At 44.0% G+C, this 27,917-nt stretch overlaps 1 protein-coding gene across 2 annotated transcripts in view; it reads right to left on the reverse strand.

Annotated features, from left to right (window-relative positions):
- Positions 1-27,054, reverse strand: part of SEPTIN12 (septin 12) — a 193,302-nt gene extending 166,248 nt beyond the window's left edge. The window contains exons 1-2 of one of the 2 annotated variants that reach the window (XM_088464614.1): positions 26,898-27,054; positions 1,112-1,234 (exon numbers count right to left, since the gene is read on the reverse strand). Coding sequence is in view for 1 of the 2 variants with exons in the window: in XM_088464608.1 (XP_088320734.1) it covers positions 261-315 (55 nt within the window). In the remaining variant the exon portion in view is untranslated. Of the gene's footprint in view, positions 1-260; positions 588-1,111; positions 1,235-26,897 lie in introns of those variants that run through there. The other variant, XM_088464608.1, reaches the window with a different exon arrangement.
- Between the last annotated feature and the right edge of the window lie 863 nt (positions 27,055-27,917).

Below are 27,917 nucleotides of genomic sequence, written 5' to 3' on the forward strand. Positions count from 1 at the left end.
ACTCGTCACAGCAGTTTGACAACTGACAGATTGCTTAAGCCTTAAACTCACATCAGCAACTTACACGCCAGAGATATTTATAACGGTCTCGGGCATTTGGCACCTTAATAAAAAATATTTTAAAAAGTTTTCTTATTACTTTTTACAAACTATTAAAAAAAAAAACTTCACGACACAACTTAAATGCCAGTCGCCCAGTTCAAAGCACCATGAGGACGGCTGGCATTTAACAAGCAGACCACATGCATGTCAGATCTTACCTTCAAAGTCCGAGAGGATCCCCTCCAAATGGTCGTTGACCGATAAGTGAGACATTCTTGCCCACCTCCCCGAGCACTATGGGTAAGAAAAAAAGCCCCCCTTTTGCCGTAAAGGTTTTAAATGATGTGGGCAAACGAGGCAAAGTCCCGCATGTGCTGTGTCCAGATGTGGAGAGTGAAGGAAGGTGATTGACAGGACGCGTTGGGGGTGGGTGTTGAAGGGGGGGGCGCGGGGGGGGTTTATTGAACTTGTCAGTAACCCCCCTTAGACAAGGACACGGTGTAATAGGGCGCCCCTTGTCCTGAGCTTTGGAGGACTGAACAGACTCCTCACTGCCTGGGTTTAAAAATCAAGTTGAATCTGAGAGAGTAAGAGGGAGGAGGAGACCCCTCCCATTCCAGATCAGGATCAGTTACACATCCAGCCTCCCCTCCCCTCAAATACCTTTTAGGAATCCCCATTCTTTCTCTCTCTCTCTAGCACTTATTTGATCAGCACATCTGGAACTTGGGAAGGGTAGAGAGAAAAGAGGGAATGGGAGGGGGGGGGGGTTATTTTAGACAGATTCTGGCTCTATCTTGTTTAACCCCTTCCCCGCTGTAGCAGAATGATCATCTGCACCTGGATTTCCTGCACGCTATTCATGGATTAATGGTAACAAAGTCATGTTTTGCGTTTCGCACACACTGAGGCATTGATTCTGGGTTCTAGACTCATGAACATGTTATCGTGTAATATGGCCTCGGGGATTTTATATCTCGCTACACTGTAAAATGCTGTCAGGTTTCTACCACGCTTCCTGTAGGAGTGTTATTTATGTCCTTGTCTTGTAAACTGTATCTGTACTCACTGTTATCAGCTCTCTTACAGTCCTCTGCCAGAGAGTGGAATAATCAGGGCGGGTCATGCCGGTTCGGGGATACCCCACATGGTTATACGTAGACCAGGTTCTCTGTATATGCGGCTCAGATCTCTAAAGGATTAAAAAAACAAACAAACGAAAAAAAAGATCAAAAAGGGTTTTTTTTGTTTTTTTTATATAAGAACACAAATATCACATTTTTTATTGTGAAACAGTAATTTTAAAAGAACCAAATCCGTCAGCGCACTCTGCGGAAACTTTAATGTGATATGCGGTGTCAGCCATCTTGTGACGTAGTCATGTTTTTTCGCATGTTAAATATGAAGCGTTTATTGGCATTTATTCTGAACAGAGACTATGATTTCATCATTTCGAGAGAACATACAAACTCCCCACAGATGACACGTAATCAGGAACTGACATCATGACCTTAGTGCTGTGAGGCAACAATGCAAACCACTATGCCACTGTGTAGAATCCAGTTGACCTACCGGTATGGTGGTTTTTTTTTTTTTTTTTTTAGGAGAGAACATACAAACTACACACCTATCGACCATAACCAGCAATTTAACTCATGACCTTAGTTCTGTGAGGCAGTAATGCTAACCACTATGCCACTGTGCAGAATCCAATTAACCTACCAGTATGTTTATTGAGGGCTGGAAGAAAAATAGGCACCTGGAAGAAACCCAGACAAACACAGGGAGTAGTTACAAACTCCACACAGAGGTGCCATAGCTAGGAACTGAGCTCACGACCACAGTGCAGTGATTACAGAGATGAGCGTGCTCCTGTTCCACTCGCTATAAATGGCAGAAAGAGCCGTGTACAGCGATTGCTGCCGGCCATTCTGACTACCTTATAGGAGACTTACCACGAGCATATGAGTGATCATTACAGGAGCAGCTGAATGCTGGGTACACAGCGATAAGACAGGGACCCCCCCCACCACGCCAACGGACCGATATATCAGGTGGCCATTACACATTAGACGATCTGGTGCCAGTCCGCCCGATATGTCAGCCCGTCGCACCCTGCTGCATGGCGTCGTCAATCGCATCATCGGTTTGAGCTGAGCTGCCTGTAGGGACGACCCGACGATGCGGGCTGACGACCCCACGGGAGCGCGCAACGGCTGACATAGTGAGTAGACACTACACGATTTGGATGATAGGTCGTTCCGATCCGTTGGAATCGGGCAGATGGTCCGAGAAATCGTATAGTGTGTACCAGGCTGAAGTCTGCTCTGGAGTACAATGGTAGGCTGTGTACGGATTATATTGGTTTAGTACACAGAGAGATTACAACACTGTACACTGCAATTTAGGCCTCTACTCTATATGCAGAAACCGGCGAGGCCCAGAATGAAACGCTCAGGTAAAGGTTGCGTTATGCGGAGGGTTGCAATATTTAGCATCTTCTGATGGTAGGAAGTGGATAGACCCAGGCTGTGCTTACAGAGGGCAGGAGAGATACAGATGTGTCCACGCTCATCTTTGCCACCGCTCTGCGACTTGCCGCGGCATGTATACCGTGAGCTGTGCGACCGCGAATGGGCACATGCGTCTTGCTGACTCCCACGATCCGTAGGATTGCATGGTTCGAATGCTGCCGTGGCCTGGTGTACGCAGCAAATCGCACATGCCTTCGGCAGCAAAGATGATCATGGACACATCTGAAAATGGTTGATGCACCCAAAATAGTGATTTAATGTATTTATTTAACTGAGATTGGAGCATTTAGCGGCCGTGGCATGCAGTAAGGTAGGGCACGCAGGATTTTTCTCCACACAAACAGAAGTTGTGGGAAATTTTGAACGATAAAAAGGACAGATGTAAGGCTGCAGCATGCCCCCCGTCCAGAGTAAGCGCCAGGGAGTGGGGGGGGGGGTGCCCCTCGTATGAGGACAGACATTTGCCCAGATAATTAAACATCTTGCAGGCCCTCAGACTTTCTGCAGTTGGGAAATGGCCCTTAGTGCCCACTCATATCTCTGCGCTCAGCTATAACCTTCCTGGCAATCAGCATCTACCTAATGCCCCTGCAGTGAGATAGGGATCTAGCCCATTTACTATATGATCTGAGAGCGTCCCACATCATTATCACGCTCCTGACCTGACCTAGCTGGCAGCAGTATGGGACAAATCATGATATCATGCAGTGTTATGTCACATGATGATACCAGCACAAATGTAGCTCTGCGCTCTTGTGGGGGGATCTGAAACCCCCCCAGGGGTGTCCAGTAGATCCAGGACAGGTGGGAAGGAAGGGGGAAGGGGGTTATACATTAGCATAGAGGTGTGAGTGGGGCTTGGGGGGTCTGTGGGAGGGGAGAGAGCACAGGCAGCATCTGCCTAAGTGTCTGTTAGCACCACCGTGCTAATGCTGGTTAGGGTGGGGGGACATAGACAAACAGGCTATCTGGTCTGCATGCAGGCAAACACACTCACCGACAATGAGATATATATATATAAAAAACCTCAGCTACATGGTCACAGTCACATACATGACACGGGGTCAGGGGGCTGTTATAGGCGTGACACTGACGCAAACGTTGAACAAGGTAAATAAATAAAAAATATCCATAGTTCAAAATGTGGGAATACAATGTGAGCATAACAGATGTACGCGTTGTAGCTAAAGTCGCACAAGGGTGTGAGTTTTGTAATTTTATATCACAATATATTTATATACATGATGTAGCAGCAGATATCCTTAGTAATGCACCCAGCTTCTGCTCCTATGGTCCTTATTCAATTTGGAGCGAAAAGTCAGAGGCCGGACTTTTTGCCGTCTTCGATGCTTTTCTGAGCGTAAAAGTATTGCGCACATCCCCGCGTTTCCTCGTATTCATTTTGAAATCGGCGAAAACGGGATGCGACGAAACTAAAGTCGGGGAAAAGTTCTGGCAGTTTTGGGGAAATCTGACTGACACCCCCCTAAAGATGCTCTGAAATGGGGGTTCACTACGGGTACCCCCGATTAGACCTGCTGAAGGTATTTGGGGTCTGAGAATGTTCTCAATAGGCGCTATTTTGCATCTGTCAGCAACTGTTTTGGGGGAAAATAAGTATTCCCATCAAATTTGGGGTACATGAAAATGGGTGCAAGAATATTTTAAAGTTACTAAAGTTAAGCATTAAATAGCCCCAAAAACGCACTTTCAGTAATCACCTGCAATCAAAAATACCCCTCCCCCATACTTGCAGAAGCCCCCAAAGGTTTTTTTTTTTTAATTTGTACCCCCACTTTGATTTTTTTTCGCCCACTTTTTCAAAGTCCTTTTTTTGGGGTGTACTTTGGTTTTTTTGGCATTTTTTTCAGGGGGGATGTCCAAAGAGTGCAGGGTGGTTGCCGTAATGTTGCACCCCAAAACTGCACTTTTTTCCGCCGGGTGTTCATAGGCGAAACATTGCATTGCGTGTATAATAGTGTCAGTGCTGCGTCACAGTGTATAATAGTGTCAGTGCTGTGTCACAGTGTATAATAGTGTCAGTGCTGCGTCACAGTGTATAATAGTGTCAGTGCTGCGTCACAGTGTATAATAGTGTCAGTGCTGTGTCACAGTGTATAATAGTGTCAGTGCTGTCAGTGTATAATAGTGTCAGTGCTGTGTCACAGTGTATAATAGTGTCAGTGCTGTGTCACAGTGTATAATAGTGTCAGTGCTGAGTCACAGTGTATAATAGTGTCAGTGCTGAGTCACAGTGTATAATAGTGTCAGTGCATAATAGTGTCAGTGCTGAGTCACAGTGTATAATAGTGTCAGTGCATAATAGTGTCAGTGCTGTGTCACAGGGTATAATAGTGTCAGTGCTGTCAGTGTATAATAGTGTCAGTGCTGTGTCACAGTGTATAATAGTGTCAGTGCTGCGTCACAGTGTATAATAGTGTCAGTGCTGTGTCACAGTGTATAATAGTGTCAGTGCTGTGTCACAGTGTATAATAGTGTCAGTGCTGTGTCACAGTGTATAATAGTGTCAGTGCTGTGTCACAGGGTATAATAGTGTCAGTGCTGTCAGTGTATAATAGTGTCAGTGCTGTGTCACAGTGTATAATAGTGTCAGTGCTGCGTCACAGTGTATAATAGTGTCAGTGCTGTGTCACAGTGTATAATAGTGTCAGTGCTGTGTCACAGTGCATAATAGTGTCAGTGCTGAGTCACAGTGTATAATAGTGTCAGTGCTGTCAGTGTATAATAGTGTCAGTGCTGTGTCACAGTGTATAATAGTGTCAGTGCTGAGTCACAGTGTATAATAGTGTCAGTGCATAATAGTGTCAGTGCTGTGTCACAGTGTATAATAGTGTCAGTGCTGTCAGTGTATAATAGTGTCAGTGCTGTGTCACAGTGTATAATAGTGTCAGTGCTGCGTCACAGTGTATAATAGTGTCAGTGCTGTGTCACAGTGTATAATAGTGTCAGTGCTGTGTCACAGTGCATAATAGTGTCAGTGCTGAGTCACAGTGTATAATAGTGTCAGTGCTGTCAGTGTATAATAGTGTCAGTGCTGTGTCACAGTGTATAATAGTGTCAGTGCTGCGTCACAGTGTATAATAGTGTCAGTGCTGTGTCACAGTGTATAATAGTGTCAGTGCTGTGTCACAGTGTATAATAGTGTCAGTGCTGAGTCACAGTGTATAATAGTGTCAGTGCTGAGTCACAGTGTATAATAGTGTCAGTGCATAATAGTGTCAGTGCTGAGTCACAGTGTATAATAGTGTCAGTGCATAATAGTGTCAGTGCTGTGTCACAGGGTATAATAGTGTCAGTGCTGTCAGTGTATAATAGTGTCAGTGCTGTGTCACAGTGTATAATAGTGTCAGTGCTGCGTCACAGTGTATAATAGTGTCAGTGCTGTGTCACAGTGTATAATAGTGTCAGTGCTGTGTCACAGTGCATAATAGTGTCAGTGCTGAGTCACAGTGTATAATAGTGTCAGTGCTGTCAGTGTATAATAGTGTCAGTGCTGTGTCACAGTGTATAATAGTGTCAGTGCTGAGTCACAGTGTATAATAGTGTCAGTGCATAATAGTGTCAGTGCTGTGTCACAGTGTATAATAGTGTCAGTGCTGTCAGTGTATAATAGTGTCAGTGCTGTGTCACAGTGTATAATAGTGTCAGTGCTGCGTCACAGTGTATAATAGTGTCAGTGCTGTGTCACAGTGTATAATAGTGTCAGTGCTGTGTCACAGTGCATAATAGTGTCAGTGCTGAGTCACAGTGTATAATAGTGTCAGTGCTGTCAGTGTATAATAGTGTCAGTGCTGTGTCACAGTGTATAATAGTGTCAGTGCTGTGTCACAGTGTATAATAGTGTCAGTGCTGTGTCACAGTGTATAATAGTGTCAGTGCTGTGTCACAGTGTATAATAGTGTCAGTGCTGTGTCACAGTGCATAATAGTGTCAGTGCTGAGTCACAGTGTATAATAGTGTCAGTGCTGTCAGTGTATAATAGTGTCAGTGCTGAGTCACAGTGTATAATAGTGTCAGTGCTGTCAGTGTATAATAGTGTCAGTGCTGTGTCACAGTGTATAATAGTGTCAGTGCTGTGTCACAGTGTATAATAGTGTCAGTGCTGTGTCACAGTGTATAATAGTGTCAGTGCTGTGTCACAGTGTATAATAGTGTCAGTGCTGAGTCACAGTGTATAATAGTGTCAGTGCATAATAGTGTCAGTGCTGTGTCACAGGGTATAATAGTGTCAGTGCTGTCAGTGTATAATAGTGTCAGTGCTGTGTCACAGTGTATAATAGTGTCAGTGCTGCGTCACAGTGTATAATAGTGTCAGTGCTGTGTCACAGTGTATAATAGTGTCAGTGCTGTGTCACAGTGTATAATAGTGTCAGTGCTGTGTCACAGTGTATAATAGTGTCAGTGCTGAGTCACAGTGTATAATAGTGTCAGTGCATAATAGTGTCAGTGCTGAGTCACAGTGTATAATAGTGTCAGTGCTGAGTCACAGTGTATAATAGTGTCAGTGCATAATAGTGTCAGTGCTGAGTCACAGTGTATAATAGTGTCAGTGCATAATAGTGTCAGTGCTGTGTCACAGGGTATAATAGTGTCAGTGCTGTCAGTGTATAATAGTGTCAGTGCTGTGTCACAGTGTATAATAGTGTCAGTGCTGCGTCACAGTGTATAATAGTGTCAGTGCTGTGTCACAGTGTATAATAGTGTCAGTGCTGTGTCACAGTGCATAATAGTGTCAGTGCTGAGTCACAGTGTATAATAGTGTCAGTGCTGTCAGTGTATAATAGTGTCAGTGCTGTGTCACAGTGTATAATAGTGTCAGTGCTGTGTCACAGTGTATAATAGTGTCAGTGCTGTGTCACAGTGTATAATAGTGTCAGTGCTGTGTCACAGTGTATAATAGTGTCAGTGCTGTGTCACAGTGCATAATAGTGTCAGTGCTGAGTCACAGTGTATAATAGTGTCAGTGCTGTCAGTGTATAATAGTGTCAGTGCTGAGTCACAGTGTATAATAGTGTCAGTGCTGTCAGTGTATAATAGTGTCAGTGCTGTGTCACAGTGTATAATAGTGTCAGTGCTGTGTCACAGTGTATAATAGTGTCAGTGCTGTGTCACAGTGTATAATAGTGTCAGTGCTGTGTCACAGTGTATAATAGTGTCAGTGCTGAGTCACAGTGTATAATAGTGTCAGTGCATAATAGTGTCAGTGCTGTGTCACAGGGTATAATAGTGTCAGTGCTGTCAGTGTATAATAGTGTCAGTGCTGTGTCACAGTGTATAATAGTGTCAGTGCTGCGTCACAGTGTATAATAGTGTCAGTGCTGTGTCACAGTGTATAATAGTGTCAGTGCTGTGTCACAGTGTATAATAGTGTCAGTGCTGTGTCACAGTGTATAATAGTGTCAGTGCTGAGTCACAGTGTATAATAGTGTCAGTGCATAATAGTGTCAGTGCTGAGTCACAGTGTATAATAGTGTCAGTGCTGAGTCACAGTGTATAATAGTGTCAGTGCATAATAGTGTCAGTGCTGAGTCACAGTGTATAATAGTGTCAGTGCATAATAGTGTCAGTGCTGTGTCACAGGGTATAATAGTGTCAGTGCTGTCAGTGTATAATAGTGTCAGTGCTGTGTCACAGTGTATAATAGTGTCAGTGCTGCGTCACAGTGTATAATAGTGTCAGTGCTGTGTCACAGTGTATAATAGTGTCAGTGCTGTGTCACAGTGCATAATAGTGTCAGTGCTGAGTCACAGTGTATAATAGTGTCAGTGCTGTCAGTGTATAATAGTGTCAGTGCTGTGTCACAGTGTATAATAGTGTCAGTGCTGTGTCACAGTGTATAATAGTGTCAGTGCTGTGTCACAGTGTATAATAGTGTCAGTGCTGTGTCACAGTGTATAATAGTGTCAGTGCTGTGTCACAGTGCATAATAGTGTCAGTGCTGAGTCACAGTGTATAATAGTGTCAGTGCTGTCAGTGTATAATAGTGTCAGTGCTGAGTCACAGTGTATAATAGTGTCAGTGCTGTCAGTGTATAATAGTGTCAGTGCTGTGTCACAGTGTATAATAGTGTCAGTGCTGTGTCACAGTGTATAATAGTGTCAGTGCTGTGTCACAGTGTATAATAGTGTCAGTGCTGAGTCACAGTGTATAATAGTGTCAGTGCTGAGTCACAGTGTATAATAGTGTCAGTGCTGTCAGTGTATAATAGTGTCAGTGCTGAGTCACAGTGTATAATAGTGTCAGTGCTGTCAGTGTATAATAGTGTCAGTGCTGTGTCACAGTGTATAATAGTGTCAGTGCTGTGTCACAGTGTATAATAGTGTCAGTGCTGCGTCACAGTGTATAATAGTGTCAGTGCTGTGTCACAGTGTATAATAGTGTCAGTGCTGTGTCACAGTGTATAATAGTGTCAGTGCTGTGTCACAGTGTATAATAGTGTCAGTGCTGTGTCACAGTGCATAATAGTGTCAGTGCTGCGTCACAGTGTATAATAGTGTCAGTGCTGAGTCACAGTGTATAATAGTGTCAGTGCTGTGTCACAGTGTATAATAGTGTCAGTGCTGTGTCACAGTGCATAATAGTGTCAGTGCTGAGTCACAGTGTATAATAGTGTCAGTGCTGTCAGTGTATAATAGTGTCAGTGCTGTGTCACAGTGTATAATAGTGTCAGTGCTGTGTCACAGTGTATAATAGTGTCAGTGCTGTGTCACAGTGCATAATAGTGTCAGTGCTGAGTCACAGTGTATAATAGTGTCAGTGCTGTCAGTGTATAATAGTGTCAGTGCTGTGTCACAGTGTATAATAGTGTCAGTGCTGTGTCACAGTGTATAATAGTGTCAGTGCTGCGTCACAGTGTATAATAGTGTCAGTGCTGTGTCACAGTGTATAATAGTGTCAGTGCTGTGTCACAGTGTATAATAGTGTCAGTGCTGTGTCACAGTGTATAATAGTGTCAGTGCTGTGTCACAGTGCATAATAGTGTCAGTGCTGAGTCACAGTGTATAATAGTGTCAGTGCTGTGTCACAGTGTATAATAGTGTCAGTGCTGTGTCACAGTGTATAATAGTGTCAGTGCTGTGTCACAGTGCATAATAGTGTCAGTGCTGAGTCACAGTGTATAATAGTGTCAGTGCTGTCAGTGTATAATAGTGTCAGTGCTGTGTCACAGTGTATAATAGTGTCAGTGCTGTGTCACAGTGTATAATAGTGTCAGTGCTGCGTCACAGTGTATAATAGTGTCAGTGCTGTGTCACAGTGTATAATAGTGTCAGTGCTGTGTCACAGTGTATAATAGTGTCAGTGCTGTGTCACAGTGTATAATAGTGTCAGTGCTGTGTCACAGTGCATAATAGTGTCAGTGCTGCGTCACAGTGTATAATAGTGTCAGTGCTGAGTCACAGTGTATAATAGTGTCAGTGCTGTGTCACAGTGTATAATAGTGTCAGTGCTGTGTCACAGTGCATAATAGTGTCAGTGCTGAGTCACAGTGTATAATAGTGTCAGTGCTGTCAGTGTATAATAGTGTCAGTGCTGTGTCACAGTGTATAATAGTGTCAGTGCTGTGTCACAGTGTATAATAGTGTCAGTGCTGCGTCACAGTGTATAATAGTGTCAGTGCTGTGTCACAGTGTATAATAGTGTCAGTGCTGTGTCACAGTGTATAATAGTGTCAGTGCTGTGTCACAGTGTATAATAGTGTCAGTGCTGTGTCACAGTGCATAATAGTGTCAGTGCTGAGTCACAGTGTATAATAGTGTCAGTGCTGTGTCACAGTGTATAATAGTGTCAGTGCTGTGTCACAGTGTATAATAGTGTCAGTGCTGTGTCACAGTGCATAATAGTGTCAGTGTTGAGTCACAGTGTATAATAGTGTCAGTGCTGTCAGTGTATAATAGTGTCAGTGCTGTGTCACAGTGTATAATAGTGTCAGTGCTGTGTCACAGTGTATAATAGTGTCAGTGCTGCGTCACAGTGTATAATAGTGTCAGTGCTGTGTCACAGTGTATAATAGTGTCAGTGCTGTGTCACAGTGTATAATAGTGTCAGTGCTGTGTCACAGTGTATAATAGTGTCAGTGCTGTGTCACAGTGCATAATAGTGTCAGTGCTGAGTCACAGTGTATAATAGTGTCAGTGCTGTGTCACAGTGTATAATAGTGTCAGTGCTGTGTCACAGTGTATAATAGTGTCAGTGCTGTGTCACAGTGCATAATAGTGTCAGTGCTGAGTCACAGTGTATAATAGTGTCAGTGCTGTGTCACAGTGTATAATAGTGTCAGTGCTGTGTCACAGTGTATAATAGTGTCAGTGCTGTGTCACAGTGCATAATAGTGTCAGTGCTGAGTCACAGTGTATAATAGTGTCAGTGCTGTGTCACAGTGTATAATAGTGTCAGTGCTGTGTCACAGTGTATAATAGTGTCAGTGCTGTGTCACAGTGCATAATAGTGTCAGTGCTGAGTCACAGTGTATAATAGTGTCAGTGCTGTGTCACAGTGTATAATAGTGTCAGTGCTGTGTCACAGTGTATAATAGTGTCAGTGCTGTGTCACAGTGCATAATAGTGTCAGTGCTGTGTCACAGTGTATAATAGTGTCAGTGCTGTGTCACAGGGTATAATAGTGTCAGTGCTGTGTCACAGTGTATAATAGTGTCAGTGCTGTGTCACAGGGTATAATAGTGTCAGTGCTGTGTCACAGTGTATAATAGTGTCAGTGCTGTGTCACAGGGTATAATAGTGTCAGTGCTGTGTCACAGGGTATAATAGTGTCAGTGCTGTGTCACAGGGTATAATAGTGTCAGTGCTGTGTCACAGTGTATAATAGTGTCAGTGCTGTGTCACAGGGTATAATAGTGTCAGTGCTGTGTCACAGGGTATAATAGTGTCAGTGCTGTGTCACAGGGTATAATAGTGTCAGTGCTGTGTCACAGGGTATAATAGTGTCAGTGCTGATTCACAGTGTATAATAGTGTCAGTGCTGTGTCACAGGGTATAATAGTGTCAGTGCTGTGTCACAGTGTATAATAGTGTCAGTACTGTCACAGTGTGAAATGTATAATAGTGTCAGTACTGTCAGTGTATAATAGTGTCAGTGCTTAGTAACAGTGTCAGTGCTGTGTCACAGTGTATAATAGTGTCAGTGCTGATTCCGTGTATAATAGTGTCAGTGCTGTGTCACAGTGTATAATAGTGTCAGTGCTGTGTCACAGTATATAATAGTGTCAGTACTGTCACAGTGTGAAATGTATAATAGTGTCAGTACTGTCAGTGTATAATAGTGTCAGTGCTTAGTAACAGTGTCAGTGCTGTGTCACAGTGTATAATAGTGTCAGTGCTGATTCCGTGTATAATAGTGTCAGTGCTGTGTCACAGTGTATAACAGTGTCAGTGCTTTGTCACAGTGTATAATAGTGTCAGCGCTGTGTCACAGTGTATAATAGTGCCAGTGCATAATAGTGTCAGTGCTGAGTCACAGTGTATAATAGTGTCAGTGCATAATAGTGTCAGTGCTGAGTCACAGTGTATAATAGTGTCAGTGCATAATAGTGTCAGCGCTGTGTCACAGTGTTTAATAGTGTCAGTGCTGAGTCACAGTGTATAATAGTGTCAGTGCATAATAGTGTCAGTGCTGAGTCACAGTGTATAATAGTGTCAGTGCTGAGTCACAGTGTATAATAGTGTCAGCGCTGTGTCACAGTGTATAATAGTGTCAGTGCATAATAGTGTCAGCGCTGTGTCACAGTGTTTAATAGTGTCAGTGCATAATAGTGTCAGTGCTGAGTCACAGTGTATAATAGTGTCAGTGCTGAGTCACAGTGTATAATAGTGTCAGTGCTGTGTCACAGTGTATAATAGTGTCAGTGCTGTGTCACAGTGCATAATAGTGTCAGTGCTGTGTCACAGTGTATAATAGTGTCAGTGCTGTGTCACAGGGTATAATAGTGTCAGTGCTGTGTCACAGTGTATAATAGTGTCAGTGCTGTGTCACAGGGTATAATAGTGTCAGTGCTGTGTCACAGTGTATAATAGTGTCAGTGCTGTGTCACAGGGTATAATAGTGTCAGTGCTGTGTCACAGGGTATAATAGTGTCAGTGCTGTGTCACAGGGTATAATAGTGTCAGTGCTGTGTCACAGTGTATAATAGTGTCAGTGCTGTGTCACAGGGTATAATAGTGTCAGTGCTGTGTCACAGGGTATAATAGTGTCAGTGCTGTGTCACAGGGTATAATAGTGTCAGTGCTGTGTCACAGGGTATAATAGTGTCAGTGCTGATTCACAGTGTATAATAGTGTCAGTGCTGTGTCACAGGGTATAATAGTGTCAGTGCTGTGTCACAGTGTATAATAGTGTCAGTACTGTCACAGTGTGAAATGTATAATAGTGTCAGTACTGTCAGTGTATAATAGTGTCAGTGCTTAGTAACAGTGTCAGTGCTGTGTCACAGTGTATAATAGTGTCAGTGCTGATTCCGTGTATAATAGTGTCAGTGCTGTGTCACAGTGTATAATAGTGTCAGTGCTGTGTCACAGTATATAATAGTGTCAGTACTGTCACAGTGTGAAATGTATAATAGTGTCAGTACTGTCAGTGTATAATAGTGTCAGTGCTTAGTAACAGTGTCAGTGCTGTGTCACAGTGTATAATAGTGTCAGTGCTGATTCCGTGTATAATAGTGTCAGTGCTGTGTCACAGTGTATAACAGTGTCAGTGCTTTGTCACAGTGTATAATAGTGTCAGCGCTGTGTCACAGTGTATAATAGTGCCAGTGCATAATAGTGTCAGTGCTGAGTCACAGTGTATAATAGTGTCAGTGCATAATAGTGTCAGTGCTGAGTCACAGTGTATAATAGTGTCAGTGCATAATAGTGTCAGCGCTGTGTCACAGTGTTTAATAGTGTCAGTGCTGAGTCACAGTGTATAATAGTGTCAGTGCATAATAGTGTCAGTGCTGAGTCACAGTGTATAATAGTGTCAGTGCTGAGTCACAGTGTATAATAGTGTCAGCGCTGTGTCACAGTGTATAATAGTGTCAGTGCATAATAGTGTCAGCGCTGTGTCACAGTGTTTAATAGTGTCAGTGCATAATAGTGTCAGTGCTGAGTCACAGTGTATAATAGTGTCAGTGCTGAGTCACAGTGTATAATAGTGTCAGTGCTGTGTCACAGTGTATAATAGTGTCAGTGCTGTATCACAGTGTGTAATAGTGTCAGTGCTGTCACAGTGTATAATAGTGTCAGTGCTGTGTCACAGTGTATAATAGTGTCAGTGCATAATAGTGTCAGTGCTGAGTCACAGTGTATAATAGTGTCAGTGCTGTGTCACAGTGTATAATAGTGTCAGTGCATAATAGTGTCAGCGCTGTGTCACAGTGTTTAATAGTGTCAGTGCATAATAGTGTCAGTGCTGTGTCACAGTGTATAATAGTGTCAGTGCATAATAGTGTCAGTGCTGAGTCACAGTGTATAATAGTGTCAGTGCATAATAGTGTCAGTGCTGAGTCACAGTGTATAATAGTGTCAGCGCTGTGTCACAGTGTATAATAGTGTCAGTACATAATAGTGTCAGCGCTGTGTCACAGTGTTTAATAGTGTCAGTGCATAATAGTGTCAGTGCTGAGTCACAGTGTATAATAGTGTCAGCGCTGTGTCACAGTGTATAATAGTGTCAGTGCTGTGTCACAGTGTATAATAGTGTCAGTGCTGTGTCAGTGTATAATAGTGTCAGTGCTGTGTCACAGTGTATAATAGTGTCAGTGCTGTGTCACAGTGCATAATAGTGTCAGTGCTGTCACAGTGTATAATAGTGTCAGTGCTGTGTCACAGTGTATAATAGTGTCAGTGCTGAGTCACAGTGTATAATAGTGTCAGTGCTGTGTCACAGTGTATAATATTATCAGTACTGTCAGTGTATAATAGTGTCAGTGGTGTGTCACAGTATATAATAGTGTCAGCGCTGTGTCACAGTGTATAATAGTGTCACAGTGTGTAAGTGTCAGTGCTGTGTCACAGTGTATAATAGTGTCAGTGCTGATTCACAGTGTATAATAGTGTCAGTGCTGATTCACAGTGTATAATAGTGTCAGTGCCGTGTCACAGTGTATAACAGTGTCAGTGCTGTGTCACAGTGTATAATAGTGTCAGTGCTGATTCCGTGTATAATAGTGTCAGTGCTGTGTCACAGTGTATAACAGTGTCAGTGCTTTGTCACAGTGTATAATAGTGTCAGCGCTGTGTCACAGTGTATAATAGTGCCAGTGCATAATAGTGTCAGTGCTGAGTCACAGTGTATAATAGTGTCAGTGCATAATAGTGTCAGTGCTGAGTCACAGTGTATAATAGTGTCAGTGCATAATAGTGTCAGCGCTGTGTCACAGTGTTTAATAGTGTCAGTGCTGAGTCACAGTGTATAATAGTGTCAGTGCATAATAGTGTCAGTGCTGAGTCACAGTGTATAATAGTGTCAGTGCTGAGTCACAGTGTATAATAGTGTCAGCGCTGTGTCACAGTGTATAATAGTGTCAGTGCATAATAGTGTCAGCGCTGTGTCACAGTGTTTAATAGTGTCAGTGCATAATAGTGTCAGTGCTGAGTCACAGTGTATAATAGTGTCAGTGCTGAGTCACAGTGTATAATAGTGTCAGTGCTGTGTCACAGTGTATAATAGTGTCAGTGCTGTATCACAGTGTGTAATAGTGTCAGTGCTGTCACAGTGTATAATAGTGTCAGTGCTGTGTCACAGTGTATAATAGTGTCAGTGCATAATAGTGTCAGTGCTGAGTCACAGTGTATAATAGTGTCAGTGCTGTGTCACAGTGTATAATAGTGTCAGTGCATAATAGTGTCAGCGCTGTGTCACAGTGTTTAATAGTGTCAGTGCATAATAGTGTCAGTGCTGTGTCACAGTGTATAATAGTGTCAGTGCATAATAGTGTCAGTGCTGAGTCACAGTGTATAATAGTGTCAGTGCATAATAGTGTCAGTGCTGAGTCACAGTGTATAATAGTGTCAGCGCTGTGTCACAGTGTATAATAGTGTCAGTACATAATAGTGTCAGCGCTGTGTCACAGTGTTTAATAGTGTCAGTGCATAATAGTGTCAGTGCTGAGTCACAGTGTATAATAGTGTCAGCGCTGTGTCACAGTGTATAATAGTGTCAGTGCTGTGTCACAGTGTATAATAGTGTCAGTGCTGTGTCAGTGTATAATAGTGTCAGTGCTGTGTCACAGTGTATAATAGTGTCAGTGCTGTGTCACAGTGCATAATAGTGTCAGTGCTGTCACAGTGTATAATAGTGTCAGTGCTGTGTCACAGTGTATAATAGTGTCAGTGCTGAGTCACAGTGTATAATAGTGTCAGTGCTGTGTCACAGTGTATAATATTATCAGTACTGTCAGTGTATAATAGTGTCAGTGGTGTGTCACAGTATATAATAGTGTCAGCGCTGTGTCACAGTGTATAATAGTGTCACAGTGTGTAAGTGTCAGTGCTGTGTCACAGTGTATAATAGTGTCAGTGCTGATTCACAGTGTATAATAGTGTCAGTGCTGATTCACAGTGTATAATAGTGTCAGTGCCGTGTCACAGTGTATAATAGTGTCAGTGCCGTGTCACAGTGTATAATAGTGTCAGTGCTGTGTCACAGTGTATAATAGTGTCAGTGCTGTGTCACAGTGTATAATAGTGTCAGTGCTGTGAGTGTATTATAGTGTCAGTGGTGTGTCACAGTATATAATAGTGTCAGCGCTGTGTCACAGTGTATAATAGTGTCACAGTGTGTAAGTGTCAGTGCTGTGTCAGTGTATAATAGTGTCAGTGCCGATTCACAGTGTATAATAGTGTCAGTGCTGTGTCAGTGTATAATAGTGTCAGTGCTGTGTCACAGTGTATAATAGTGTCAGCGCAGTGTCACAGTGTATAATAGTGTCAGTGCTGTGTCACAGGGTATAATAGTGTCAGTGCTGTGTCACAGTGTATAATAGTGTCAGTGCTGTGTCACAGTGTATAATAGTGTCAGTGCTGTGTCACAGTGTATAATAGTGTCAGTGCTGCGTCACAGTGTATAATAGTGTCAGTGCTGTGTCACAGTGTATAATAGTGTCAGTGCTGTGTCACAGTGTATAATAGTGTCAGTGCTGTGTCACAGTGTATAATAGTGTCAGTGCTGTGTCACAGTGTGTAATAGTGTCAGTACTGTCACAGTGTGAAATGTATAATAGTGTCAGTACTGTCAGTGTATAATAGTGTCAGTGCTTAGTAACAGTGTCAGTGCTGTGTCACAGTGTATAATAGTGTCAGTGCTGATTCCGTGTATAATAGTGTCAGTGCTGTGTCACAGTGTATAACAGTGTCAGTGCTTTGTCACAGTGTATAATAGTGTCAGCGCTGTGTCACAGTGTATAATAGTGCCAGTGCATAATAGTGTCAGTGCTGAGTCACAGTGTATAATAGTGTCAGTGCATAATAGTGTCAGTGCTGAGTCACAGTGTATAATAGTGTCAGTGCTGTGTCACAGTGTATAATAGTGTCAGTGCATAATAGTGTCAGCGCTGTGTCACAGTGTTTAATAGTGTCAGTGCTGAGTCACAGTGTATAATACTGTCAGTGCATAATAGTGTCAGTGCTGAGTCACAGTGTATAATAGTGTCAGTGCTGAGTCACAGTGTATAATAGTGTCAGCGCTGTGTCACAGTGTATAATAGTGTCAGTGCATAATAGTGTCAGCGCTGTGTCACAGTGTTTAATAGTGTCAGTGCATAATAGTGTCAGTGCTGAGTCACAGTGTATAATAGTGTCAGTGCTGAGTCACAGTGTATAATAGTGTCAGTGCTGTGTCACAGTGTATAATAGTGTCAGTGCTGTATCACAGTGTGTAATAGTGTCAGTGCTGTCACAGTGTATAATAGTGTCAGTGCTGTGTCACAGTGTATAATAGTGTCAGTGCATAATAGTGTCAGTGCTGAGTCACAGTGTATAATAGTGTCAGTGCTGTGTCACAGTGTATAATAGTGTCAGTGCATAATAGTGTCAGCGCTGTGTCACAGTGTTTAATAGTGTCAGTGCATAATAGTGTCAGTGCTGTGTCACAGTGTATAATAGTGTCAGTGCTGTGTCACAGTGTATAATAGTGTCAGTACATAATAGTGTCAGCGCTGTGTCACAGTGTTTAATAGTGTCAGTGCATAATAGTGTCAGTGCTGAGTCACAGTGTATAATAGTGTCAGCGCTGTGTCACAGTGTATAATAGTGTCAGTGCTGTGTCAGTGTATAATAGTGTCAGTGCTGTGTCACAGTGTATAATAGTGTCAGTGCTGTGTCACAGTGCATAATAGTGTCAGTGCTGTCACAGTGTATAATAGTGTCAGTGCTGTGTCACAGTGTATAATAGTGTCAGTGCTGAGTCACAGTGTATAATAGTGTCAGTGCTGTGTCACAGTGTATAATATTATCAGTACTGTCAGTGTATAATAGTGTCAGTGGTGTGTCACAGTATATAATAGTGTCAGCGCTGTGTCACAGTGTATAATAGTGTCACAGTGTGTAAGTGTCAGTGCTGTGTCACAGTGTATAATAGTGTCAGTGCTGATTCACAGTGTATAATAGTGTCAGTGCTGATTCACAGTGTATAATAGTGTCAGTGCCGTGTCACAGTGTATAATAGTGTCAGTGCCGTGTCACAGTGTATAATAGTGTCAGTGCTGTGTCACAGTGTATAATAGTGTCAGTGCTGTGTCACAGTGTATAATAGTGTCAGTGCTGTGTCACAGTGTATAATAGTGTCAGTGCTGTGAGTGTATAATAGTGTCAGTGGTGTGTCACAGTATATAATAGTGTCAGCGCTGTGTCACAGTGTATAATAGTGTCACAGTGTGTAAGTGTCAGTGCTGTGTCAGTGTATAATAGTGTCAGTGCCGAGTCACAGTGTATAATAGTGTCAGTGCTGTGTCAGTGTATAATAGTGTCAGTGCTGTGTCACAGTGTATAATAGTGTCAGCGCAGTGTCACAGTGTATAATAGTGTCAGCGCTGAGTCACAGTGTATAATAGTGTCAGCGCTGAGTCACAGTGTATAATAGTGTCAGCGCTGAGTCACAGTGTATAATAGTGTCAGTGCTGTGTCACAGTGTATAATAGTGTCAGTGGTGTGTCAGTGTATAATAGTGTCCGTGCCGTGTCACAGTGTATAATAGTGTCAGTGCTGTATCACAGTGTATAACAGTGTCAGTGCTGTGTCACAGTGTATAATAGTGTCAGTGCTGTGTCAGTGTATAATAGTGTCAGTGCTGTGTCACAGTGTATAATAGTGTCAGTGCTGTGTCACAGTGTATAATAGTGTCAGCGCTGTGTCACAGTGTATAATAGTGTCAGCGCTGTGTCACAGTGTATAATAGTGTCAGCGCTGTGTCACAGTGTATAATAGTGTCAGTGTATAATAGTGTCAGTGCTGTGTCAGTGTATAATAGTGTCAGTGCTGTGTCACAGTGTATAATAGTGTCAGTGCTGTCACAGTGTATAATAGTGTCAGCGCTGTGTCACAGTGTATAATAGTGTCAGTGCTGTGTCAGTGTATAATAGTATCAGTGCTGTGTCACAGTGCATAATAGTGTCAGCGCTGTGTCACAGTGTATAATAGTGTCAGTGCTGTGTCAGTGTATAATAGTGTCAGTGCTGTGTCACAGTGTATAATAGTGTCAGTGGTGTGTCAGTGTATAATAGTGTCAGTGCTGTGTCACAGTGTATAATAGTGTCAGCGCTGAGTCACAGTGTATAATAGTGTCAGTGTATAAATAATGTCAGTGCTGTATCACAGTGTATAATAGTGTCAGTGTATAATAGTGTCAACGCTGTGTCACAGTGTATAATAGTGTCAGTGCTGTGTCACAGTGTATAATAGTGTCAGTGCTGTGTCACAGTGTATAATAGTGTCAGTGGTGTGTCACAGTGTATAATAGTGTCAGCGCAGTGTCACAGTGTATAATAGTGTCAGTGCTGATTCACAGTGTATAATAGTGTCAGTGCTGATTCAGTGTATAATAGTGTCAGTGCCGTGTCACAGTGCATAATAGTGTCAGCGCTGTGTCACAGTGTATAATAGTGTCAGTGCTGTGTCACAGGGTATAATAGTGTCAGTGCTGTGTCACAGTGTATAATAGTGTCAGTGCTGTGTCACAGTGTATAATAGTGTCAGTGCTGTGTCACAGTGTATAATTGTGTCAGTGCTGTGTCACAGTGTATAATTGTGTCAGTGCTGTGTCACAGTGTATAATAGTGTCAGTGCTGTGTCAGTGTATAATAGTGTCAGTGCTGCGTCACAGTGTATAATAGTGTCAGTGCTGAGTCACAGTGTATAATAGTGTCAGTGCTGAGTCACAGTGTATAATAGTATCAGTGCTGTGTCAGTGTATAATAGTGTCAGTGGTGTGTCACAGTGTATAATAGTGTCAGCGCTGAGTCACAGTGTATAATAGTGTCAGTGCTGTGTCACAGTGTATAATTGTGTCAGTGCTGTGTCACAGTGTATAATAGTGTCAGTGCTGTGTCACAGTATATAATAGTGTCAGTGCTGTGTCAGTGTATAATAGTGTCAGTGCTGCGTCACAGTGTATAATAGTGTCAGTGCTGAGTCACAGTGTATAATAGTGTCAGTGCTGTGTCAGTGTATAATAGTGTCAGTGGTGTGTCACAGTGTATAATAGTGTCAGCGCTGAGTCACAGTGTATAATAGTGTCCGTGCCGTGTCACAGTGTATAATAGTGTCAGTGGTGAGTCACAGTGTATAATAGTGTCAGTGCTGTGTTACAGTGTATAATAGTGTCAGTGGTGAGTCACAGTGTATAATAGTGTCAGTGCTGTGTTACAGTGTATAATAGTGTCAGTGCTGCGACTGTCTCCTGACACTGTGGTTTGTGTAGTATCAGTAACAGGTGTCTCACACTATACAATCCCAGTATTGTGTGTGGACTGCACTGTCCTGGATTCGTTTATAATTATAGGGAAGGAGGGGCGACGCAGTATGACTGATCCCTCCCAGGTATGTAAGAACAATGGACTGTATCAAGGCATTGGTCATTACATACAGTAGCTGGGTTCCTGGTGTACAACCTGACGTTTATATACTCTATTATATTCACAGTAAGGGAAAGCAGATCATCTTCCAGAGTCAGTCGTGCAATCATCTGAGTTTATTGTATAACTTTAGTACAGTAATCATACATTGTTATATTCATAGTGCAGTAAACATAAGTTATAGTATACTTATAGCACTGTATAGTAATCATATTTTACAGTATAACAGTCAGAATTTATAGTGTAAAGTAGTCGCTGATGGGAAATACACAGGAAATTACCTTATAAAACACAGATACATTGCATAGAAAATGAAAGCTTTATTACAGAGCTAATTGCATATATAGTGCCAGCTTAGGACTCAGTGGCCGCCGGCCAAGACAGGCTACGTAACCTTGCTCATGCAGTAGGTATGGAAAGCACCAGCACGAGGGTGTGACAGCTGCCAGTGGGCATAGGGCATGGGGCATGGGGCATAGGGCATAGGGCGGTATGTACTAAAGCCTGAAATGCAGTCAAAACGCCAAAAACCTCTTTTTTTCTGAGTTTTGGCCGCATTTCCATATGTAGCAAGCTCCGGAATGCAATACATTCCAGGGCTTGGACCCGGTGGGTAACGCCATCCGCGATGCTGTACATTCCACCACTTATAGGGTACATATCAGTGATAAGATGGAGTTACTCATCGGGTCAAGCTGCGGATAGTATCGCATTCCGGAACTTGGTACGTATGGAAATGCGGCCATTTCCAGCTTTGCAGAGTGATTCCACTGTGAGAGCGCAATCGCAATTCAATTGCTGCGCGTGCTCAGTGCGACGCAATGGCCACCGATCGCTAAATCTGTGTAAATATCTCCATTGTGTCCACGTCTGAATCAGGCCGTAACAGCGGGAGCTGGTATAAGAAGCGGTTATGGGGGGGAGGGGGGGGGTCTTCCCTCCTCTGCACTAGTAGGGTTTCTTAAGAAATCAGATGCCACAAAAGAGGACCTGATAAGACCGCAGGCAGAGCCAAATTGTCCCCGTCGTTAGTATTGCTGAAAATTAATGTCCCTGTGCCAATCATTACAGCCCTGGGACTATTGAGTCAGCGGTCTCCTCCAAAATGGTGGAGATTGCGGCTGCAACGCAAGTATAGGTAAGCGTATTCAGTGGGTTCCAGGTGTGCGGTGTAGGCTGCCGCCGCCTTCACTCAGGGGCACGTGTGCAACGCATACACCTTACCCGTTACAGATACGCCAGTGTGCGCTGTGCGAGCACTCACCTGTAACAGACCAGAGATTTACAATATACACAGGAAAACAGCAAACAGCGGGCCCGATACAGCAAGGAACGCACGCTAGCAGACGCACGCACACCCAGTCGCTGCGCGAATATGCTAATCAATGCATATGCGCAGAGACCGCAGCACAAGAAGCAGACACCCAGCAAAACATAAAGCCGCCCACCTATGCCGTGACTGACAGCGTAAACATGGACTGCCATCGAAGCTGCGTGTAAGCTAAGGGTAGACCTGATCCTGCCGCAGGACTTGAGAGATTTCTGCCCGCAGAGAGGCGTCCGGCGCCGCTGAGATTAATTTATGCACGCCCCTGTACGCCTGCGTTCTGCCGACCACCCCCCTGTCACCACCCACAAACGGCACTTCCTGTCAATCAACATCGAAGGTCTCTGCGGGCTCCCTGCGTATTCAGCAACCTGTTTGCGCACTCGCAATGCATACGCAGTTCGCAAACATCGTCTCGCACCGTGCGTTCTCTCACTTGCGTTGTTTGCTGAATCAGGCCCAGAGACAGCAACAACATATATTAGTAAATACACCTCTGTATGAAACAAACTTCATGTCGCCACTAATTTCCGTCATTAGACTCTGACTTACAGCTGCTGTACGCGAGTCCTGTGCCCTCACTGTCCTGGAAAATACAGAACAATTAGGTCATTTCTCAAACAATAACTATAGCAAACATTACAGGACCCACTACAATACCAGGCGCAATCGGCTTCGCCAGGGCCTGTTTCAGCCCCGGACACTTTCCCGATTTGCGCGTGCGTGGGAGACGCACTGCTCATGTGCAGCGGCTCCGGTCACACTGTGAACTGGCTCGTAGAGTGATTGACACACTGGAGCCCAATGGGGGCGGAGAGGGGGGAGTGTTTCACAGAACGGGGAGGTGCCGGCATGAATGTATCATCGGACGCAGATTCACTGTCCATGGCAGATTAGCTAAGGCGGGCGTTCTGAGCTACCTCAGGGTTGCTCAGATGCCTGATGGGCAGCGGGATGTTCCCGATGGTGATCCGATGCTGCATCTTAGGACGCATGCAGCGGATCTGAGAAGCCGGAGGTGGGTGTCTTAGTTCAAAAGACGACACCTGCATCATTTACATACCTTCTCAGATATGCTGCTAACGATGGCGCAGCTCGGAACACTCCTGCACCCACCTCTGAACCAGGACATAAGTCTGTACATCTTGTAAATTAAATATACCCTGCAAGAACATTTCTGCTCGCTGTATTTGGCAGAGAATTTTGTGGCCAATTCAATTCCGAGCTAGGTGCCGTCGCGACGGGCGGCTGCGCACAGCACTTGGAATTGCATGATCACTCATTTGGGGTGTGCACATCACGACCATCGCACAACACTCGCAACGGAATCTGGCCCTAAGAAATACAGTATAAGATATGATTAAACAATGCCAGTAAACTTACAGTAATCTGCTAGGTGGACAGCGCCATCTTGTGGACTCTGCCTTGTACCATCGTTCATCTATGACCTACACTGATCTAGTCCAGTGGTTCTCAAACACGGTCCTGAGGACCCCACACAGGTCACGATTTCCAGGTCACCCAGCAGGTGCACAGGTGTAATCATTACTCACTGACACATTTTAAAAGATCCACAGGTGGAGCCAATTATTTCACTTGTGATTCCGTGAGGAGACCTGGAAAAAATGCACTGTTTGGGGTCCTGAGGACCGAGTTTGAGAACCTGTGACTATGCTGACTGGGCCAGGGTTATCCAATCTTTGCTTCTGAACAAATGAATGCATACCTGTGCAATCACCTCAGTGGGCGACTTAGACGTGCAATCCCAAACTTTAAAATCAGATCAAAGTGAAAACCGGGGTGTTCTTATGGAGCGTACACACGGTCAGATTTGTCAGACTTGTCAGATTTGTCAGATGAACGACTGAACGATTTGAACGATTTTACCAAAGTTTTGAACGATTTGAACGATTTTTGACTGCATTAAAATGAATGGAATCGTCCAAGTCTGACTGCAAACCCATCAGATGTCAGATATCGTTATCTGACAAACGGGAACGCGCATCGTTGATCGTCCATCGTTCAGGCATGTCAGATATGAACGATTTTCCTTCAGATATGAACGACTGAACGATTTTTAAATCGTTATCGTTCATATCTGAAGGAAAAATCTGATCGTGTGTATGCACCATTAGTCCACAATACAGTTTCTATTGGATAGAGCAGTAAGACATTCGCAGTCCATTTGCGAAGCAGGACAGCAGTGATATGGTTATGGTCTCAATCCCGACAACAGAATCCCGACAAAGGACTTAAGTTAGGCCTCGAAATACCGACGCCTATCTTAATCCCGATGGATGCCAGCCCGAATGAGGCAAGTCCGAAGCACCCTTAGCGTTAGCCGCGGGGGAGGGGGGATTATGTTTAGGGAGTGTAGCGGGGTTAGGTTTTGGGGGGGAGGTTAGGGTTAGGCATCCCTAGGGGGGAGGATTAGGCACCACTGATGGAGGGGGGGGGGTTAGGGTTAGCCACTAATGGGGGTATGTGGTTTAGAGTTAGGCACTAATGGGAGAAGGGTTAGGTTTTGGGGGAGGTTAGGGTTAGGCACCCCTAGGGGGGAGGGTTAGGCACTAAGGGGGAGGGTTAGGGTGCAGGGTGGGGAGGATTAGGCTACAAAGAGGGAGGGTTAAGGGGGGGGAGAAGGATAAGTATACTTACCGGACCCCTGTTGGGATACCTACCATCGGGATGCCGCTGTCGGTATTCTGACAGGAGGCATCCTGACAGCCAGCATTACATACCTATTCCAGTGATACAGTTCTTGTCTAAGATCAAGGTGTGATCAATTCTGAGCTACTGTACACTTTGCATAATAAAATATGCAAATAATTCTCCAAAAGGAGAAGGGACTTCTGGGTAATAGCCCATTAAGCCACTAACACACCCACTGATTATTCAGAGCAGGATGAGTCCAAGCACATCGCCCTGACCAGCCCATTATCTGAATTCAGTCAGCGGACTATATTGACGTTGCGGCGGCTTATGTGTGTTGTAAGCCCCTGGGTGATTGCCCCAGCAACCCTGTTATTAATCCGGCTCTGGCTACAGGTTGGTTTGGCCCTGTGTGTCTGTTCTGAATTGGCTACAGGTTGGTCTTGTCCTATATGTGTGTTCTAATATTCTGATTGGCTACAGTTTGGTCTAGTCCTGTGTGTGTGATCTAATATTCTGATTGGCTACAGGTTGGTCTAGTCCTGTGTGTGTGTGATCTAATGCTGCGATTGGCTACAGGTTGGTCTAGTCCTGTGTGTGTGTGATCTAATGCTGTGATTGGCTACAGGTTGGTCTAGTCCTCTGTGTGTGTGATCTTAAGCTGGCCACACATCTAAAGATTATCTGTCCAACCAGCCAACTAGTTGATTGGTTGGAATGAAAATTTGGTAAGGAATACAATCAGCAATTTGCTCCCAAACGCTGGAAAATGGACCAAAAATGTTTGAACAAATTATTTAGATCAAACATTTAACAAACTTGTCTGACGACCATTTTCATCTGTTTTCTGGCGTTTAGGAACAAATTGCTGATCATCAGTTACTCCCATACGTTACCAGATTTTCATTCCAACCAATCAACAAGTTGGCTGGTTGGATGTAAGTTGGTCTAGTGTGTGGCCAGCTTAATGCTGTGATTGGCTACAGGTTGGTCTAGTCCTGTGTTTGTGATCTAATATTCTGATTGGCTACAGGCTGGTCTAGTCCTGTGTGTGTGTGATCTAATGCTGTGATTGGCTAAAGGTTGGTCTAGTCCTGTGTGTGTGTGTGAGAGCTAATGCTGTGATTGGCTACAAGGTGGTCTAGTCCTCTATGTGTGATCCAATGCTGTGATTGGCTACAGGTTGGTCTAGTCCTGTGCGTGTGTGTGAGATCTAATGCTGTGACTGGCTACAAGGTGGTCTAGTCCTCTATGTGTGATCCAATGCTGTGATTGGCTACAGGTTGGTCTAGTCCTGCGTGTGTGTGATCTAATGCTGTGATTGGCTACAAGTTGGTCTAGTCCTCTATGTGTGATCCAATGCTGTGATTGACCACAGGTTGGACTAGTCCTGTGTGTTTGGAGCTAAAGTTCTTGTTGGCTATAGGCTGCTTTCTAGCTCTGTTTGTATTAATGCTCTCAGAGGGAAATGCAGAAATTCAGGCACCTGCCACCTCTGCCTGTGGCTGGGGGAAAAGCCTCACAACGTCCCACAAATGATGAATACGCCACGGAACTGTTGGGAGGTGTGTAATACCCAGACTTGCCAACTCTCGCTGATTGTCAGAGGGACTCCCTGAAATAGTAACAAACTCCCTGAAGAGTCCAGCAATCTCCCTGATTGCACCTTACACCCATTATGTAGCTGTTATATATACAAAAAAAACATACATTTACATGGGATCATTAGTTGAATTTCCCTGCATTGGTTATAAGACTTTTCTGAAAAATATCACTGTGTTTTCAACAACAAGTAAATCTTACGAACTGTTTTGGGGCTCATTTACATTTACATATTAATGTAAATCAATTTTACGAAACGCCTCTCAGATGTAGCAGTACACGCCTCTCAGATGTAGCAGTACAGCCTACTGTACCACCGCGCTCATAGGTGGTGCTTTCACAATCTCCCTGACATGCTTTTTCAAAAGTAGGTAAGTGTGATAATATCATTACTGCACTACTATACTATACTAATAACACCACCACCTGCAACTTACACACACTGAACACAATGACATGCTAGGAAGAAAAGAAACACACCGAGGCAATTCCAAAGCACACACAAGTGCAATTACATACTACTACTACTGATACCACCACATGCTAATGTCATGCCCATACCCACACCCCACTGTCACATACAGCACCTCCCAGCACTGACAAATGCTTACTAAACTGTCCCGTTTGATACATGCAGCAGAGAGAAATGTCTGATTACCTGTAATGCAGGAGGTTGTGATGTTATACAGGGCATCCACTAAGAAGGAACTCTCCCCTCCAGCTCCTACTGTGACAGCAGCCCAGCTACCCCTCCAGGGATCAGACACTAGGACCTAGGGATAAGAATCATTCGATGTTTTATCGGAAACATCAGTCAAATGGTTTCGATGTTCAACCCTGCAATGTTTAAGATCACCATCGCAAGATATCTCCCCGATGTTTTTCCCTGCTTTTCCAATGGGATTTTTATTTTTTGACCCTGTGTGGTGCTGTCACTGCTTTGGGCTGCTAGCTGGCTCTCTCCTTGTTTTATATTCAATTACAACTTAAGAAGAGAGTACAAAACACACTGACTGGGCTACTACTGCTGCGTGCATGCTGCTGCTGGGGGAGGTGGCTGACAGAGTGACCGGCACTCTGGTCAGCCAATCAGCTGCAGCATAGGACAGTCCCACCCCTGGCTCACTGTCACTGGTGCTGCTCTCAGTGAGCACTGGTTGGCTGCTGGGGTGTCTGGCTAGGACCTGCAGCATGTAAGTGGGCGGAGTCACAACAGCACCTTCCTTCTACACATACATGTTGCAGAGAGTGGAGGAGGGGTTTTGGACAACAGCGTGCCATTGGCTACAGGTTAGCATAGTACTGTGATTTCTAATTCTCTGATTGGCTACAGGTTGAACTAGTCCTGTCAGTTGTCTAATGCTCTGATTGGTTACAGGTTAATCTACTCCTATGAGTGTTCTAATGCTCTGATTGGCAACAGTATAGGGATGGCCATCGACTATCGATAGTTAGCAATCATCGATAGTTAACTGTTGATGGCTGATGGTTTTGTCATTGATGGCAGAGACAATAGTTCTCTGCCATCGATGGACGACTGGGAGTCGATAGGTTTCTTTTCTTGACGGGACAGAGCTTAGCCCCACCCCCATGGCCCGTCGTGCCCCCAGCAGCGGTGGCCATCAAGGTGTGCAAGCCATCAATGGTTCACCATAGATCAGACCTGGCCAAAAGGTAG

Source organism: Taudactylus pleione, unplaced genomic scaffold (assembly GCF_031769625.1).
Source record: "Taudactylus pleione unplaced genomic scaffold, aTauple2 ptg000061l, whole genome shotgun sequence".
Lineage (NCBI taxonomy): Eukaryota > Metazoa > Chordata > Amphibia > Anura > Myobatrachidae > Taudactylus > Taudactylus pleione.